The following is a 19,270-nucleotide window of genomic DNA, read 5'->3' as shown; positions in this document are numbered from 1 at the left end:
AAAGACACATGACCCCCCTTCAAGCCCTCTCCTATAAAGATCCCCCTCCCAAAAAATAAAACAAACTCCTGAATCTCCTCAATCACGTATGGATTTTAAATGAAAATACCACAGGAGTGCCGTCTCGAAAGGTTTCCCAACATGATACACTGATAAACAAGTATTCAACTTTCGATTGTGCATGATTAAAATGGGGTCAACTGAGGTAATTTTCCTAAAAAAATGTTACAACATTTTAATCATGCACAACTGATGTACATGTCCAAATTAATTAAATGCAATGTGACCAAAGGGCTTTTTTTCCCCAGTATGAGCAAATATAAGAGCCATCTTTGTACATTATTGACTTTAAGCGGAAGTCATAAGTGTGTTTCAAAAATCAAACATGTACAACTGTACCGTGTTGTTGGGGCCACGCATAGTGTCGGTACACTCTGGGTCTCAGAATATGGGTCATTTTCATTGAAGACTTAAAGGGAGCATTTTTTTTTTGGATAAATTGGCTTTTTAATTGCGTCTACCTAAATACAGTGGTACCTTCTCCGCCTTTTATTTATTTTTGGGTTTGTGAGACAAAAAATTAATTATGAATGAGGTTCAGGTATGTTGGTTCTTAAGCTAAGTGAAGAAGTAAGCTGCCCATGCATTTACTGAACTGGGCAAAATGAAAGCACATGCAAAGAGCATCTAGTAGACGCGAACAATGAACTAATGAATGACTGCAGCTCCTGATGTCATTCACTAGCCCATGCCCCTTAAAGGCATACATCAATGAACGCGCATGTGCACTTGTGACTTTCGGTTTAACACTTTTTTTAAAGCAGATGATTTCTTTACTTTCTCTTTTATCATCTTTTATTTAGTTTATCCAGCACCTTGGAGCCCCAATTTAAAATACTAGTTGGAGTTAAAGCTGATTGTCCGTTACTTTACTTTGAAGTCATTTCTTTTTTCCGTGGCCTTAAAACACCCAATGAGGTACAAAATACCGGTACAGGTAATGGTTTTATACTTTTGTCATAGCCTAAAATTGCTCAGTACAGTCCAAAATTATTGTAATTACATATTAAAAAAATAATCTTAAAACTGTTTGAAAAGTTCCAAAGTTGATCGAAATTTATCTTGTTGGTGCTGCATCAGCTCGCACCCATGAGCTACAATCTGTTCCAATTAGATGCCATAGATAAGGCTCTTACTAAAAAGAAGGGAAAAAAACTAGCAAACTGAACAAAAATGCCAAGGTCGAGAGATGTGTTCACTCGCTCCACTAAAAACAACCACTTTTATAAATACCGTTAGGCTGATATGATATGCTCCTTTCAAATTGCATGCTTATGGCTGATGCCGAGCACACGTATGCGGCACTAAATTTGAAGTTACTCACTCCCCTGCTAACATGGCTGCCATGTCTGTCTGTACATTGTTTGGATAGGAGAGTCGCCCCTGCCAACATGGCTGCCACTGCTTTTTAGCCTTCCCTCGTCGACCGTTATGTCTGTAAATCTGTAACATGGGAACAGCGCAAATTGGAAACACATAAACACTCTCTGTTGGTTGATGGCACAGAAGCACTGTTTACTGGTGTTGTGGCAATTCTGGAACGAACAGACTTTGAAATGTACTTTACTTTATAGAGGGACGTTTTCAATGAATTGGACTCTATTTTCTGTCTGATGAATCTGGGGTTCGTTGAATCCTGGTTCCACTGTATGTTTATATTTTAAAATACAGCTCAAATAGATAAAGATCATGCGTCAAGAATCTTACCAAGTGGCCGCTGTATTTACCTGTAAAAAGAGAGCAATTCCGTGGAAGCCAGCCTGCTGGATGTGCTTTCATGGAGCGTATCATTTAAAAGCCTCTCAGATTCAGGTGAAAGAGACACCTCAATCCCTCATAGGTATTTACTCCACCTGGGAGGCCCGAAGGGGCCTGCAGGAGTCCAGACAAAAGCATGGTATCATTTAGTCATGCTGGATTAGGACACTTACTTGGCTCCAACTCCTCTCAGCGTTTCCACAACACGACTGTTTGTTTTGTCGTGTATGCTTCTCATTAAGAGCCACTGAAGAGGATGATGAAGGCTGGCTGTTATCAGGTGTTGCTTCCTTCTAAGAGCTCTTCTACTTATCTGATGGGCTGCTAAGCTCTGTATTGTCTTACACTCACCTGTGTGTGTGCATGTGTGTGTGTGTGTGTGTGTCAGGCGGAGATGATGTTCTCTTCAGGGGTCTTCTGGACAGGCCTGGTCTTCATCCCCATCACCTCTCTGGTCTTTGACGTGGCCTACAAAGTGTGAGTCTCCTCTCTGTCGCTCTCTCATCTCTACACTTAAGGAAATTCCTCCTGAATCTCCTCCTATCACCACTTTCATGTTTGGCCTTCCATGAAAATTCTGGAATCCCCCCGCCCCCACCCCCAAGTTAGCATCTGGGCCAAATTACATTCTCATCATTGTGATTCTTACGTGTGTAAATGTTTTCTGGTTACAGGGTGAAGAAAGTTTTTTTCAAGACGCTGGTGGATGAGGTGCAGGAGCTGGAGGCGTTGTCCAAAGACCCCGGAGCAGTAGTGCACGGGAAAAGGTATGCAACAACTCACCTTTCAATCTTTTGACTGAGCAAAAACAGACAAACAAACAAAACATAAATCAATAAAAACAGTACAAAGTCCACACATACACACATTATTAGTTTTAACCTACTTTCTCCTGTAATAGACATAGCGCCCTCAGTAGTCAAACGGAGCGTCATCAACTTAAGTCAAGTAAACCTGACTTTTTGGTTATCATAAAAAGCAGGGGGCAAGTGTCATTAGCTCAGTTGATAACTTCGTACCAGACAGAATTCAAGTGAGGGAGGGGGGGGGGGGGCTTGTCACATAAAGTTATGACAATCAAGCCTTTACCTATGATAGTCATTTGTGTTTGGTTTTAAATTTGATTTTCATAATTGATCACTGTGTGTAATTTATCACAGTTTTTTGGTTGTTTGTTTTGTTGTTGTTTTTTGTTAAAACTCAGTCAGACATAAACCCCATAATTCCCTTTCCAAATCTTTTACAATTGTTGTTAAAGTGCCTTTTCCAAATGCTTCTATTTGGTTGTAGGACCACCTGCTAATTTTTTTTTTTAATCTACACAATTTCCGCGCACGTGTGTGTGGACGTCATACGTATACTCAACGTTATATGTCCTTTTTCGATATGTCGTACTTCTTTACATACAAATACTAAATATGATCTTTTATGTTGCCCTGTCGTACGTACTATTAATGTGGCAGGTGACATGCGGTGAATCTAAAATCTGGTTTCTCACTAATCTACTGCAATATTTGTTGTAAAGAATGAATAATAGTAATACTCAGACTTACTTTAATATTTTCTATTAACCTCTACTGGGCCTTGTTTGTTTTTGCATCCGGAGCTCCTTTTGCTGGCAATGCTGCCTAATCACTTTTATAATATACCTTGGGGATCAAGACACTTGTCACACAGGAGCATTTTTTTCTGCAATAAAAATAAAACATCCTTCGCAAGTTCCCATAAATGGGGGACAGTTGCAAGTTGTTTTGCTTTAACTTTTGGTACAATTTATCCCAAACCAGCTCAATGGGGTTCTAATGTGAAGACTGTGCCTATTTTGCAATTTTGCATTATTCGGAAACGTATCTTGTTTTGCAGGGTTATTTTTGTTTTGTGTGTTTTTTTTAAATTATTATGATTTTTTAACCTCTGGCAATTATTTACTGAACTTGAAATCCGTGCCCTTCAATTTAAAAAAGAAAAAGGGAAAACTCTGCATTCTAGAATTTTTGTAGTATTGCAGAAATTAATGTTCAATTCCATTCCTGTAATATTACTTGGATATCATGAAGTTGTTGACAGTAGAAATTAATTTCAGTATTTTATCAATGGGCTAACTAGGAACTTATTTTAGCCCCCAAAATACATCGAAATCAAAACAAAAGCTAAACCAATATATCTACAGTCCATTGAATGCAAAAAAGTTATTATTTTGGGTTTTAAAATCAAAGCATAATAATAATGAACTATTCAAGATATCAATCATAACAATATTGTTTTAAATGTAATGTAAACGATTGATACTGTCTTCCAAAATATTGAAAAAAACAAATTATGCTACTGTATGTGGCTGATAATATAGTATGACGAAAGATGTTTAAGTGGGAACACGCTTTCTCTCAACTTTTCAGTGAGATAAAAATGAGACTTAATCATAAGCAGATGAAAAGACAAATGTGTTTTCAAGACAAAAACGGTGACAGGAGGCTCAAGAATGATTGGATTTGTGCAAGCTGTCCCTGTTCCAGGGCAATCAGTAGACTCTCTTCAAATTGCACTTACATCCATCGGGTTGGATTGCTCTTTAATCCACCTCTATTGACTGTAATATCAGCAATCACGTTGCTGAAAATGCTGATTGTCATTGCGTGAGCCGTGCGCTGCTGTCCTACAATGGCAGTGGAGTAAAGGGCGGCGGGGGAGGAAACGCAGCTGTCTGGGCTGCGAGGCCTACAGCGCCCATTAGCATGAAGCAGATCCGTGTGAGATCTCCTGCTGGCTGAAAGTGATCCCTCGGCCTGGCTGCTGTCCCAGACCCGCGCACTCGCACTCGCACACACACACACACACACACACACACACACACACACACACACACGTGTAGAAAAATGTGTAACACACACTTCAAGAAAAACGTCAAAGTGTGAGCGGACAAACATTTGTTAGCTTTACATGAATTCCTTCGCCGCTTTCCAGCTGCTTCACATATTTTGCACACTTTGTGTCTCGGCCACTTTGTCTCTTGACGTCGAGCCGGAGCCAGCAGGTAGAGGTGCTTGATGAATGCCTCGTTAAATCAGCCTGTGGCTCTCAGCATGCGCATAACACACTGGCTGACTGTATGTGCTTGTGTGTGGCTGTGTGTGTGTGTGTCTCTCTCTCTGGTGTGTTTATGTGCAGCTTGACGGAAAGGGCCCAGCTCCTGAAAAACGTCTTCAAGAAGAGCACTGTGAGTCTGTACCGCTCGGAGTCCATGCAGCAGAACCTGCTACGTGAGTTACTCAACATTCTGGTCTTTCTCTGGTATAATTTCCTTTTTCATGGAAAAGTCCAAGCAAAGCAAAGTGGGCTACACGCATCGTTTTTATTTTTTAACTTTTATAATATGAGAGACCCAATTCAAAACGAGGCACGTGTTCTCACTGCTCTGTGTGTGTGGTGTACTCAAGATGACTAACAGGGCACACCACACACATCAATCAGCATATCCCCCGACAATGTTCCAAACCAGATGGTAGTTGTAGTACCAAGGCTGACCCGTGAGAGGCAGCCTTGTACCAAATGCCATCCAAAATGCCAGAAAATAGTGATAATTGATTTTTTTGAGGCATCACATTGTTTGCTTTGTGTCATGGGCCAATGTTTAAAAGACAAGTAAGAGAAAAAAAGCCATATTAGTACTGTAATGCCCTTGCATGTTAGCAAGGAGAGTTACCGTTTACGCTTTGTGTCTACCTCAATTTCCATTTTAATGAAACAAAACAAAACAAAAAAAAGCAGGTGCATGTGTGTGTGTGTGTGTGATAGAAAAACACATTGTACAAAAACTCGGGTGAATGCAGTTTTCATCCAGTTTCGTGTTCTTTATATTTAAAAATACATCACAATAAAATGAAAGAAACAAGACTTCACGTTTGGTATTCAGTAGTTGGTTTTACATTACAACCACTCGTCTTCCACCTCGTTTTAGTTTTTACATGTCAGCAAAACTCGGGTATCACGTTGGCAGGCGTGGGTTTGATTTTCTTTCTTTGGTGTGTTGTCTCCTCTGTTTGATCATTTTGTTTCTGTTTGTCTCATAGGTGGGGATGAGGCACTTGTTGTGTGATTGTTTTGAGTACTTAAACCTCACCTTTTAAAGCCTCCGTCCCCCGCTTTCATAGCTCCTCAAAAGACCAATAGTTGTTCCTCCTTCCATCATTTTTTTTTCTCTGCTTAATTTTCCTTCCCCGTCGTTTGACTGCTGTGTCCTCAATTAGCAAGAGCACGGCAATTTGTAAAATGATGAAATGCTGCGTTGTTATCCCCCCCACCCCACCCCTACCTGCACCACAATGCACTCGCCACAGCGCACTCCTTTGAGTTGGCCTGCAGGTACTGAGCAGCTCTTTGGACATGCGAAGGTGAGACTGTTGGCAACCAATAGCTTGTTTTATCACCGTAAATTTCATCAGGGCAGCCACTCAGTTCAGATTTATGTGTGAATGCTAAATCAAAGCCTTTTTTTTTTTTTTTTTGTTAAGCATGAGCATGACTCAGCTCAAAATTCTCACACACTGCCCCAAAATCAAAACACAAACACTCCAATTGTTTGTTAGCTCAAACATATTTTGTGGGTGTAAGTAATTGTGTTGCAATACTTTTTTTTATCTATTAAAATACATAAAGAGTCAAGTTTTCTCCGGTTACTCCAGTTTTTTTCCTGCATTTAAAAAAAATGCATTTTAGATTAATTGAAGACTCAACATTGTTCTAGGGTTTGAATGGGAATAATTGTCTGTGTGTGCCCTGCATTTTAATGGCAACAATTCAAGGGTGTTTCCAGTCGTTTGCCTTTAAGTCGGCTGTGATAGCACGCGGCTCACCTGCAAGTCTGAAAGGGGACTCTAAATGTCTGGAAAATGGATAAAATTATTTGTTTTTCATTAACTGCATAGTTATTTCATTTTGGCTCAAGAAAAAACGCCCATTAATGCTTGTTTGTTTTGTCATTTAAAGTCATTATCGTAACTGCCTTCAATGTTTAACTCATTTTCTTCCGTTTGGCAGATGGCTACGCCTTTTCCCAAGATGAGAACGGAGTGGTGTCACAGTCGGAGGTGATCCGAGCGTACGACACCACCAAGCAGAGGACCAGAGAGTGGTGAGCGACGGCCGTTCTGAAGCAGGAAGAGCTCTTCGCACGTTCTTCTTTTTGGGAATTTCTCTTAACATAACCGCCTACAGACAAGAATGGAATCATATTTTTTTTTATTTGTGAAAGGGAACAAATGAATTGTGTTCTATTATTGAGCACGGTGCTTTTCTTCGCAAAACTGAACGGGGCGTCTCTTCAGTCTTCAGTTAATGAGAAAATGAAAGCGGTTCTTAGCGCTAAACCAAAATGACAAAAATAATTGCAGCCAATTAAAACTGTTTATTGTGAAGTTTAACAATCCACAAAGCCAAGATTTGAAGTGGCGTCAGATTGCCAAAGAGCAGTCCTAAATATAATCTTCCAAGTACTCGTGAATTTGGAAAACACGTTGTGAGCACCACTCTCCTTTTAATGACTTTTTTTTTAAAGCAGCAAATGTACCATGTCGTGTGTAAAAGCCTTATATCTGCATCATGCCTTCACAAAACAAATCCTTTTTAGTTCCTCACGTAATGTAGACAGTGTGCCTGCTTTTAGTTTGTGGCCTAGTTGGGTTTCCACCTTTTTGACTCCAAGCCCCTGACGGATGACCGGATTCCACACGTCACAATCACAAAGGTGCCTACGTTTCCATCACGGAGGAACAAGTTCGCGTCACAGATAGCTGTCGAGGCACACACATTGAGGAAAATTAAATAGATACCTAAAAAAAAAATATGGAGAGATAGAGAGAATACATGCATATTCCTGACAGCGGTGATCGTGTTTCCCTGACAACAGAGATTTGAACCCTTCCGACATAAGTGCCATTAGCTTCAAAGAGAGAGAAATATTAACCCAGGTCACCCCACACCAGTATCAAAACAATGTTGTCTCTATAGTTATTCTTTTGTGAATTTGTATTTTTATATTTGGAGATGTACACATTTTGCATTGACTGGCTTTGTAAAACTGATCGTCTGCAACTTTTGTCCACCGCTGGGGTCGGAGCGAATGAGGACACTGAGCTTTCTTAAACGCCTCGTTTCTGTAACCTTCATATTGTTACTGCTTGATTTATTTATAACTGGACTTAATACTTCATGTCTGTGCGATGGCTTTCTTCTCCCTATGGGAGATCTGACTTTTGACTGTGGTAGTTGTGTGCAAGTGTGTTGGGTTGATGCCTGCATGCGCACGTGGCGTATGATGTGTGTGAGCGTATGTGTGACCTCCTGTGTTCATTTTCGTGTGCATTGCATGTCTGTCTACTACACAGGAATATGAAAGCCTCACTGAAAAGAAAAGGATAGTTATGAGGAACATATATTATTACAATGAAGCCGGACTCGCTGAGCGAAATAAGTCAGAATGTTGCAAACATTCAGCAACTTCAGTCGTGCAGCGACTTAGAATGCGCGCTAGTCTGTCACGAATGTGTCGCACGAGTACAGTAGTACAAAGTAATTTGGGCGCATATTAATATGGAAAAACACCCCGAGGCCATCAATATGAAAAATGCCACGGTAAGTTAGCATCACGACATCTTGCGCTGCGCAAACTGGATGTTTGTGCGCCGTTGAACCCTTCTATCCCTTCGGATGCGAGGAGTCGCGAACCGAAGACCCTCTCAAAAGTACAAAGTGGTATCGTTTTTGAGGGAAAAGTAAGTTGTAACATTACAGAATAAGTTTTCTTCCCCCCACAAATAAAAAGTTGAACTTTACAAGAAATTGTCTTATTTTAACAGGAAAACTTCATATTACAAGACTTATTTGCAACGTTCCCGAATACGGTTGTAATGCCACAGAAAATTGGAAACTAAACGTTCCGAGAATACAGTTGTGATATCAAGGCAGTGAACTCGTAAAATGATGTAAAAAGAGTCCTAATATCAGAGGAATGAAACTGACGAGAATTTACACGGGAGACTTCCAAAATTCTTACTTGTAAAAATGACTTTTTCCCTCAAGTAATGCTTGCAAAATAAAGATTTATTTTCAGTAAATTTGAACCATTTCGCTTTTTTCTTAATTATCAGACTGTCATAAAATGCGGTCATTCATATCCATTCATGATGCCAATTGGGTAAAATTAGGACTTGAGTCGCATAAAATGCGGACTTAATTTTCATGAGATTGAATTTTTCTTTTCAGTGTGGCCCTCATACTTCTTTGTAGTCCTCTACGTAAGATGACGAGTTCTTTCCCCTGGAGTGTTTCTTAAGTACGAATGGTTGTTTGTCTATATATAAATGTGCGTGTTGATTCTAGCCTATATGTGGTCCACATGCACGAGCTCAGCTTTAGCTCCGATGTCCTCTAGTGTGCTGATGCATGGCCCATGTGGATGGGATTGTTTGCGTGTATTGTCAACTTTGATTTGTGCGAGATCCCGACGTTCCACGGGCTTTGACTGAAAGTGTCACACGATGCACTCTCGATGTTACTTTTTCCCCCCCGTCACGGTTACTGTCCCTTTTTGGGTTCAACGATGTTTGTGACTCGCTTCACCTGAAAGCTTGAATTGCTTTGAAGTTGTCAATTGTACTCTGAATGTGAACGTTGTTGTTAGCATTTTAATTTTTTTTTTTCCATCCAAGTTGTGCACTGCATGAGTGGATAACACAAACTTGTACCACTTCACTTTACAAGATGGGGGGAAAAAAACTTGATTTAACTTTTCTTTATTTTGATGATTGTTGTGCATGTTGGGACTGCAAATGTATAAGTGTTGTCTTTTACAATCCGCGAAGGACAACTGAAATAAACTTTACATTCATGGAGGAACAACTGCCAACCCTTCCGTTGTTTTTTTTTTGGGGGGGGGGGTTGTTATTGTTATTATGTAAGTGCACTTCAACGGTGACAGAGAGGACATTCAGGAATAAACAGGAAAAGGCGGACGGACCCTCGGGTGGTTGGAGATGGCCCCAAATATTTCCGTTACAACGATAAACATGGATATATTGTTTCCAAGTCCACCGCAGTTTTATGTTTAACTAAATGAGTTGAGACTTGAGAAATGAGTTTTGCTTTGTTTAATCATTTTGCACTCTGATGACACTCTTGCCCCATGTGGCCCTGTCTGAGATGATCAAGATGCTTATAGGTCAGCCATTTGTTATTGCTAATGCAGATGAAGGGTGAGGAACGTTTTCCCTATCGGGCCGTTTCAGTTTTTTATAAAGACGAGGGCCAAACCAAATTACTGAAAAAAAACCTATGATGCAACAATCAGCCAAATGTTTATTATGTGTCATATGAGCATTTGTAAGTTACATGATTTGGATATCTTAGAACAGTTTTTAGAATTCCACAATCTGGATGTGCTCAAATTCTCTTATAGAGATTGTGCATAGAGGTTTTAAGTAAGGACTGCATTTTTTTTAATGATTGCTTGATGAATTACTGAAACCAATGTAGCACAAGTCAACAATTTTTTTTTTTAATAAAACTTGGAATCGGACATGCACATCAATTTCTTCCTGATTATTTTTTTTATTAATAATAATCTGACAATATTATAATACGTAAAATATAACACACATTTCAGAAAAAAAATCATAGCTCAAAACACATGGTAAAAGTCCTATTGCGCAAGCTTTTATAGGCCAAAATTAAAAGCAATTTTTAAAAAAAACCTGATGTGCTTGCGAAAAAGTTGATTTTTTTGTAATCACTCATTTAGGGACACAGAAAGCTATCTGATTAAAATGTGCTGTTGACCAGTGTAATTTCTGAGCAACAACAGTAACACTTTGAAATAAATCGTATTTGATTTTGTGTAAAATATTCACCTTAATCGAATTTGATGCTTGCAGGATGGTGAACGAATGGTCAGCATTTCTTTCCGACAGTCAAGACAACTTGGTTTGGATTCCTAATTGTCTCCCCTGTGTGCTTCTGTGAGTACCGGTATTCTCCCTCATTCCACAACCATGCCGGTTGGGTTGATTGGTATCATAAAAGACACATTTCAAATCCTTCCGGATTCCTCCGAAGTTCACATCATGGCCATCTTGATGTTGTCCACATCTTCGAAATGGTTGATGACTCCCTCGAGCTTGGGAAAGCGGAAAAGCCTCACACTCTAGCCAGCACGGTGGTCTCCTATGTTCTTCTCGGCCAGCAAGTGTTACATGTTCAGGTCAAACTGAACCTCTTTACAGGATCATTTTGCACATGTGCTCGTTGGCTGTCAGATCCATATTGAAGGCAAACACTCATGGAGTCTTGGGGGGTTGAAAAACGGGGCTTTTCTGACGCCAGTCCTGGAACTTTTTCTGTCACATCTCGTATGTGCACTAAGAGACGCCATTCCAGCCAGGGATAGGCTTTCACTCCTGTGACCCTAATGAGCAGAAATGCTACAGAAAATTGATGATTATGTGGCTGAATTGAAAGTTTGCAAATTATCCATTCATGCATCCATTTTCCGGTCCGCTTTATCCTCACAAGTGTCGCGGGGCGCCCTGGAGCCTATCCCAGCTGTCTTTGGGCAGTAGGCGGGGGACACCCTGAACCGGTTGCCAGCCAATCGCAAGGCACACATAGACCAGCAAACATCCGCGCTCACACTCACACCTATGGACAATTTGGCATGTTCAAGCAACCTGCCATGCATGTTTTTGGAATGTGGGAGGAAACCGGAGTACCCGGAGAAAACCCAGGGACAACATGCAAACTCCACACAGGAAGGCCGGAGCCGGGATCGAACCCCGCACTTCTGCAGTTGACGCGCGGACCACTGGGCCGCCCACATTGTACCCCAAACTCTTAATTTTCCATGTGACACCAAAAAGCCCTATTGAGCTAGACTTCAAAAATGAGGCTGCCCCCCCCTCCCCCAACAGGGGTGCTTTTAACTACTGTATGTCACTGGTTATTGATTACCAATCAAAAGCACACACTTTCTTTTCAAACGGCTTTGTGATTGAGGTCAGTAGTGGGATCAATTTATGTATATGTTGATGTTATGACATCTTAACACATAAACCGATGTATGATTCGTTCATGGGAACCATTTCGAGCAAAACCCTTTTCTCTTTCCAAGTGCTCGATTCACGCGACACAAAGGCATGCGTGGATGAGTTTTGGGACAAACCAAAATAGAGATTGGACAAAAATTATTTCCCAGAAAAGCGGAAGCTGTTATAGGAGGGAATAAGACCAGATATTAATATCCTGAAGGTGTAATGGTTCCCAATGCTTTTCCTCACAGGTGATCTCTTCCCATCAAAAGAAGAGTCAACGGGTTCAAAAAGGATCCTGGGAAACATATTTTGCAGTAAATCCAGAACATGATACATGAGACCAAAATGACAAGAATAAACAAAACCTGACAAGCGGAATGTGACAAATGCTGATGACGGAGGTCGTCATAGCGTGACGTGCCAAAGACAAACGGCGCTGACTGCCGTCTCAGTTTCACAATCCGATAAACCAGCGCCACACAGGAGTCTTTTTGTTTTTGTCCAGATCCAGTCCCTACCTGTCGATGCAACCTTAGCCGCTTCCACTAAAGGGGCTGTTGCGCTTTTGACGCCGCGAGCCGTGCCATGCTCGTTGAGCACTGACAATGACGAATCTGAGAGCCGCATTCCTTCTGGGAAGTCACACAGGTAGGGAGCCTCCGATGCTCTTGTTTCTTGTGTGGATGACAGAACCCTTCAGCTCATTAAATACACGGGCCCTCAAACTTTTTAGGTCCAGGGTTGCATTTTGTGGAGGGAAAGAGTTTTAATCTTAGGAGAATTGTCGGATTTCTACCAAGATAAATTTGTAATATAAAAGTTAAGCAAAAAAGTCCAACTTTCATATTCTGGAAAAGTGCCTTTTGAGCTCTCCTATTTTTGAGAAAACAAAAGAGAACAGAGCTCTCCCACGAAGAGTTAGGCACATAATTGACGAATGATGCCACAAAATGGAACTACTTTCATATTAAACGGGGCTGTGGCCTGGCTAAATGAAGCTACTCTTCTCGCTTCCCCATAGCTCCTTGAAACCACAGTGTTGTTGTCGAAAACTTTGGCACACGGATTCGGTCTGAGTGCAGACAGTGAATTCATTTTTCATCGAAAAAAAAAGTGGGGGGATATAGTGGTTTCCTCAAAAATCAAATAGTTGAATTACAACTATGCGGTGGAACGCTGCATATTCTACAAAAGACTTTATTCTTGGAAAACACATTTTGCTTAGACAAAACAAAACAAAAAAGACAAACCTTCATTCAGGGAATTCAGATGTATCTTATCAGAGCTTCCAATTGTAGGGAGGAGTAATTGGTTTAGCATTTTGTTTTACTGGCATGCCTCTCAGCACGAGTTGGTACTGTACTGCTTTTTTCCTGATCCAGAAGCTTTTCTCAAACACCACATCATTTGCCTAGATTACCCAGATCATTTGGTTATTGTTAAAATAACACCCCGAATAAAACTGTCATGGTGTCCATGTACATTATACAACAGAAAAAGTGCATTGGTGGCTCATCCTGTTAGGGTAAAACCTCTCCAAACAAATCCAGTCTGGCAGCAGCACTTGTCAACTCTGGCCAAAGTCTGCGAATCCCTTAGCCGAAGCGAACGTGTCGGGCTGTAGGGGGAAGAAGTACTGTTGGGGGAGGATGAAGGCAGTGCCCTGCGAGGGCTGCTGGAGGGGCAGCTGCGCGTGAGCATGATGCAGGCCCCCCGTCGCTGGAGGGGACGTATAGGGCGGCGGGAGAGGCGGGGGCAAAGTCTGATGGGTTTGAGTCGGAGTGGAGGCCGGGGTGGAGACGGCGGCCGACACCAGGCAACCGTGCTGCTGTTGCCCCCCGATGGAGAACCTCCGCATGGAGCTGCCGCCCCCCGCCGAGCTGGAGCTGGTGGTGGCCGTGCTGGACTGCCTCGACGGGGTGCGGAGGCTGGGCGGCGCGGCCGTGAGGATCATAGGGATGGTCTCGCCCTGGCAGCTGCGCAGCGAGAAGCGGATGGGCTGTTGGGCTGGCTGCTTGGGCCGCAGGCAGGTGCAGCAGTAGACGGCGACCAGGGAGCCCGCCACCACGAAGGCCACGAACATGCTGCCCACCATGAGGAAGGGCATGTAGACGGGCTCTGAGAACAAAGATGAGGAAACAAGTGCATCAAAGGTTTTGAGGACATCTGAGTAAGGCGCTGTGTGTGCTTTGTATATGCGCAAATCCTCCGATTGTAATCAGGCCTTGAACACTGAACAGACACAAATAACAAAACCTTTGGGACATTGAGCTTTTGGGTGACATGTCAGAATGAGCATAAAATACACTCATGTTCCCCCACTATTGCTGGGGATAGGCAGCTTTTATAGTATCTGTGGTAAACCAGTGATTCTCAACTTGTGGTTTGGGACCCATGGGTCACACACAGCTCGTAGAAAAAAATCATGTATTTGTAGTCAGATTTTTTTTTCAAAAGAATACTGAGGAGGCATACAAGGTTTTTACATCCACCATCAAATTTAGGGTAAGTGTTATGAAATGTTCCTTATCACTAGCTACGCTATAAACCAATAATGTGCAGCTCAGCCTTTGTCTCGCAGACGTAAATGCTAGCAGATTGCTTTTGGCAGTATGTCAAAGTCATTTGAAGCGGCATCTAAGATATATAGAATTGATGGTACCGGTACAGTGAAACTCCTCTACAATGAAATCATGTTTGCAGCAAGAATTTTTTTCACAACAGGGTTTTTTTCACTGTAGCAAATTTGACATCTCAGACACACCCACACACACAAACGTATGTGTACTCTATTTTTATTCCACACACACCCACACACGCAAAAACGTACAGAATGTGTACACGCACACACAAACGTATGTGTACTCTATTTTTATTCCAATAATGCATAAGTATGAGCACACACTTATTCAACACTTTATATTGTCAGTGTAGAAAGAAGAAAAGGGGAAGACATTGCGAAATTTACGATCAGCATTCACTTTCATTGACATCAATTTCTTGGATAATGTATTTTATTTTGCTTGCTCCGTCTTTCATTTTGATCACTTTTACCCTCTCTTCCAGCATCAAAGCTCTTCTTGTCTTAGCTGCTTCACATCCAAAGGGCCGTTTTCTAGCCATTTTAGCAATGCAATGTCCACCCTCGTCTGAATCTAACAATAACAAATATTAGACTACGAAGCGTCCCGTGGCTGGCTTAGAAGTTCATTGCAGGCCAGGAAGTTCATTCCTGTTCTAAGCCAGCCACGGGACGCTTCGTAGTCTACCGGTAATCTATTTTCATTTTTTATTACGTGGGTTCTAAATTTATTTAGAAAATTCTAAATTTAATAACCAACCCTCAAAATATTTTACTTTCATTTAGATGACATTTGTTAGCATATTCAAGAATATTCAGACTTTGTATGTTTTCCTGACAAGTTTACCTGATGCTTTTCAGCCTAAAACTAACAGACACTCAACCTACAAAACATTCATTTTTGATTCATATTTTGTTGTCACATCAACATGTTTCCTTAAATGGTTTACTTGTTATTATGCTAAAGACACCCACGGTGCGCTTCGTAGTCCTTGATGGCCATAGTTAGCTCTCGAAGGCTAAAAACTTTACGCTAACTGGAGCGCTAATGAGAGAAGCGCTCGCATAACTGTATTCTTTACACCAGAGAGGGACGACTTGTGAGGCAAGTCCTCAATCTCAAGACAGTGTCAAGGATGGACCAAAGCTACAGAAAGGAGAAATATAGCTCAAATCTTTACTCAGAGACATTGAGGTTAGGAAGAACAACCACAAGCATTAACTCTCAAGCAGCATTGAATTCAATCTGAGGAGTGTACAGTAGGCAGCCCGGTGAAGCAGTGGTTAGCGTGTCGACCTCACAGTGCAGAGGTTGTGGGTTCGATCCGTGCCTCCGCCCTCCCTGTGTGGAGTTTGCATGTTCTCTCTGGGCCTGCATGGGTTTTCTCCGGGTACTCCGGTTTCCTCCCACATTCCAAAAACATGCATGGCAGGCTGATTGAGCACTCTAAATTTCCCCTAGGTGTGAGTGTGAGCGCGGATGGTTGTTGGTCTCCGTGTGCCCTGCGATTGGCTGGCAACTGGTTCAGGGTGTCCCCCGCCTATTGCCTGAAGACAGCTGGGATAGGCTCCAGCATGCCCCGTGACCCTTGTGAGCATGAAGCGGTTCAGAAAATGGATGGATGGATAGATGGAGTGTACAGCATTCCTACTTAGCGATAGGTTACCATTTCTCACCATTCTTCCACCCCGCCCCCGCTAGTCAATGCACATTACTTCATAGAAATTAACTTCTGTAAAGAGCACTGATGTCTCAACTCTAGTCAATGTCTAGATTTTATCTAGACATTCTTGAAAACACAAACAGTTCAAGTTACACTTCACTGAGGGTGCACACTCATTGGGAGGAAATTACAAGAGTGTTTGTTTATTTTGTTAGGGAATTAAAAAAGAAAAGTGGGTGAGCTCACGTTCAGGTCATTCCACACGCTCGCCCGCCCGTGGCTGCTTGATCCGTTTGGGAAATTTGAAACGGGATAAAGCTCTCAAGAGGACCACTGTTAACTTCTCACTGGCCACAATGACTTCATGTAATACTTTGAAATGTTTCAAGGGGGCCAGGAGAATGACTTCACAATGGCTGAGCTGTGCCTTGAAACTTCTCTTATGTCATCTCCCCAAAAGGGAATGCAAGTTTTAATGCAACTCTTACGTTAGCGTCACAACTCAGCCTTAAACACAATTGCTGCCGAGTGCCTTCAACAGGACTAATACAGCCTTTTCACCATTAAAACAGCAACCTCATGTGGAGCTAGTTACCTAAAATCAGACAAATGTTAATGCTAAAATGTTTCTTGTTGTGTTTTTCCCGCGGGGCATTTCAAAACTGAATTTGTCAATTGAATAACAAGGTTTAAAAAACAAGTATACATCAGAATGGTATTGATTTGGCGACTTCAGACAAACTGCATGTTTGCGTGTGTGTGTGTGTGTGTGTGCGTGCGCGCGTGTGTGCGCGTGTGTGCGTATGTGTGTGTGTGTGTGTGTATGTTTAATATTATATTAAATTTAGTCATCAAACATATCTGACAAAATGGCACATGTTGTATGTGAAACAAAAGAGCTAAAAGATGACATTATTGAATGAGACTCACAGATGTAAGTTATGTCCGGGTCCCCTCTAAACATAAGATGAATAAGGCAATGCGACGAGTTTCATCTGACAACTAAAAAGCTGGACATACAAAGTATGTTGGACTAAATGCAAACTCCATGTTGCCTAACGTACCACTTTTGTGCCTATTACATTAACTTCAGCCTGACAATCAGCAACTTATGTGGGGAAACTATGTTGAATGTAGAATGCCAGCAACGAGAGGGAAATGATTTCTTGGATAAGGCACATCTTGATGTCATCTCCTAAATGGAATCAGTTGACAGCAATTAGACAACATGTTGTTTGTCCGTTGCTGTTTTTGTGGGCCATATCTTCAATTTAAGATGCAAACACACAAGTGTTGTTGGGCGCAAACATAACAACTCAAACTATAAATATGTTTTTTTTAAATATGCACTGAAGTCACCCCGAAATTGGAACTGAAGTAACGGACTCTGTTTTGTCATGCAAGTCCAAAAGCGTTTAATGTCCCTTGCATTGTGCTGTTGAGGAAAAGTTGTTTTGGGAAACCTAACTTTAAAACTCCTACAATCAATCACAAACATAAATTAAAAACATCTATGTTTGATGTTGATGTGACAACAAAATACGAATCCAAAAAAAATGTAATATGTGAGTACTTTAAGTTACTCGACTGGTGCATTAAAAAAAGCAAAGAATTAAACTGTAGTAAAATAAACTATCATATGTCATTTTCTTCATCTACTTCAATCCGAGGTGTTCACTCACTAAAGACTTTGACTTGTCTTTTGAGTGTTCACTCCAACTTCATAAAATGCTACCAAACAAGTGTGGTATAAACATAAGTCAGTTATAGGTCTGTTTCCAACAATAATGCAACCAAATATGTGGCGTTTCCACTTACATCTTTCATGGAACACTGAATGATAAGTAGACATGTGGACTACACTTCTTCAGCACTAATCTATCCTAGACACTGACAATGTAGATGTTTTCAAAATTGCAACCGTTGCAATTTGAAAACGGTGATATTGATGAATTGGATTACTTGCTCATCCTTTCGTTAAAGTCTCACTGCTATTTTGTTTAGTACGTTTTATTTATTTCTTCATTTATTAGAGCTGCACGGTGGGCCTAAAATGGCCGGCGGGCCGTAGCTTTCCCACCACTGCCTCAACCGACCTGCATGCATGTTGTCAGCCCCTCTGCATTGATACGTACGCGCTGCATACTCGGCGTCGTCGGCGGCCGGCCGGTCGTTGGTGCAACTGTCCTGCTCCAGGCGCGCGTCCACGGCGGCGCAACAGTAGCGCAGCACGCACGAGCCGCAGCACACGGTGGCGTCGGCCGTGTCGAAGTCCTCCGGACATTGGAAGCCGTCGTGGTAGTTGCCGCTGGCGTCCAGCCAGCCGTGGCAATACTCCCCTTGCGCGTCCGAGATCCGCACATTCCACGTGAGGTATCCGAGCAAGAGGCAGTTCAGCAGACGCACCATCCCGGCGAGGCTGCTTGCGGGTGGTGTTGATGATGATGTCGGAGGTGATGGTGGGCTTCGGAACTCGCCAAACTTTTCATCAAGTCATCTTGAGTCCATCCAAAGCACGTCGAGTCCTTCGCTTAGCTGCGTAAACGAGGAACTTGCGTCGATTTGGGAAGAGTTTCGCCGATGTCTATTGTCACCGTCTGCTTCATCCCCCTTCCTCGAGCGGAGCTCCGCCGCCTAGTGAGCTGGACTGGAGTCAGACTCCGGCGGCCTTCCCGGCTCCACGTTTTTGTTAGCTGGGCGTGACGTCATTTCCGAGCGCGCCCGGGGTCAGAACGACGCCCTTAGATGCGCACGTTAAGGGAAAGGATAGTGGAGGAGCTTTTTTCTTCTTCTCTTTTTTTAAATCAGGAGAGAGAGTCAAAGTTTTATGGCTACAATACATTGTGAGGGGATTTACAGCTTGGGGATTTGCAGGGAAAGAATTAGTTCTCGTCATACTTGTTCATTTATTTTTACTGAAATTTTGTATTTTCTCAGATTTCAGTTAATTCCAAATATCCATCCAATATGTCAATAATTCATGAAAGATAAGACCTTAAATAAAAGTATCCATGTTATAGTAATAAAAAACACATTCTTAATAAGTCCAGTATATGCATAGTGTATATCTCACATCACCAACACGAAAGAACATCTTAACTCCCTGTGTATGCTGCGATAACTAGGGTAGA

General features: G+C 41.9%; 2 protein-coding genes and 1 long non-coding RNA gene across 8 annotated transcripts in view; 1 reads left to right on the top strand and 2 right to left on the bottom strand.

The window, feature by feature from the left end:
* The window catches only part of atp8a1 (ATPase phospholipid transporting 8A1), a 123,683-nt gene extending 113,965 nt beyond the window's left edge, over nt 1-9,718 (top strand). For all 6 annotated transcript variants that reach the window (XM_052073289.1, XM_052073278.1, XM_052073256.1 and 3 more), the window contains 4 exons: nt 2,207-2,295; nt 2,493-2,585; nt 4,984-5,075; nt 6,853-9,718. In XM_052073289.1, the coding sequence (XP_051929249.1) occupies nt 2,207-2,295; nt 2,493-2,585; nt 4,984-5,075; nt 6,853-6,950 (372 nt within the window). In that variant the 3' untranslated portion in view covers nt 6,951-9,718. The remainder of the gene's footprint in view (nt 1-2,206; nt 2,296-2,492; nt 2,586-4,983; nt 5,076-6,852) is intronic.
* A 978-nt stretch (nt 9,719-10,696) lies between these two features.
* Nucleotides 10,697-19,270, bottom strand: shisa3 (shisa family member 3). The gene is made up of 2 exons (XM_052076187.1): nt 18,275-19,270; nt 10,697-14,012 (listed from the first exon to the last, which is right to left on the bottom strand). The coding sequence occupies exons 1-2, from the start codon at nt 18,546-18,548 to the stop codon at nt 13,462-13,464; spliced, it is 825 nt and encodes a 274-aa protein (XP_051932147.1). The 5' UTR covers nt 18,549-19,270; the 3' UTR covers nt 10,697-13,461.
* On the bottom strand, nt 16,791-18,255 carry LOC127608291 (uncharacterized). Its single transcript, XR_007964231.1, has 2 exons — nt 17,143-18,255; nt 16,791-16,880 (listed from the first exon to the last, which is right to left on the bottom strand). It is a non-coding gene; the product is annotated as an uncharacterized LOC127608291 (long non-coding RNA).

This window comes from Hippocampus zosterae, chromosome 1, assembly GCF_025434085.1.
Source record: "Hippocampus zosterae strain Florida chromosome 1, ASM2543408v3, whole genome shotgun sequence".
Lineage (NCBI taxonomy): Eukaryota > Metazoa > Chordata > Actinopteri > Syngnathiformes > Syngnathidae > Hippocampus > Hippocampus zosterae.
This window is presented reverse-complemented; position numbering and strand designations above follow the sequence as displayed.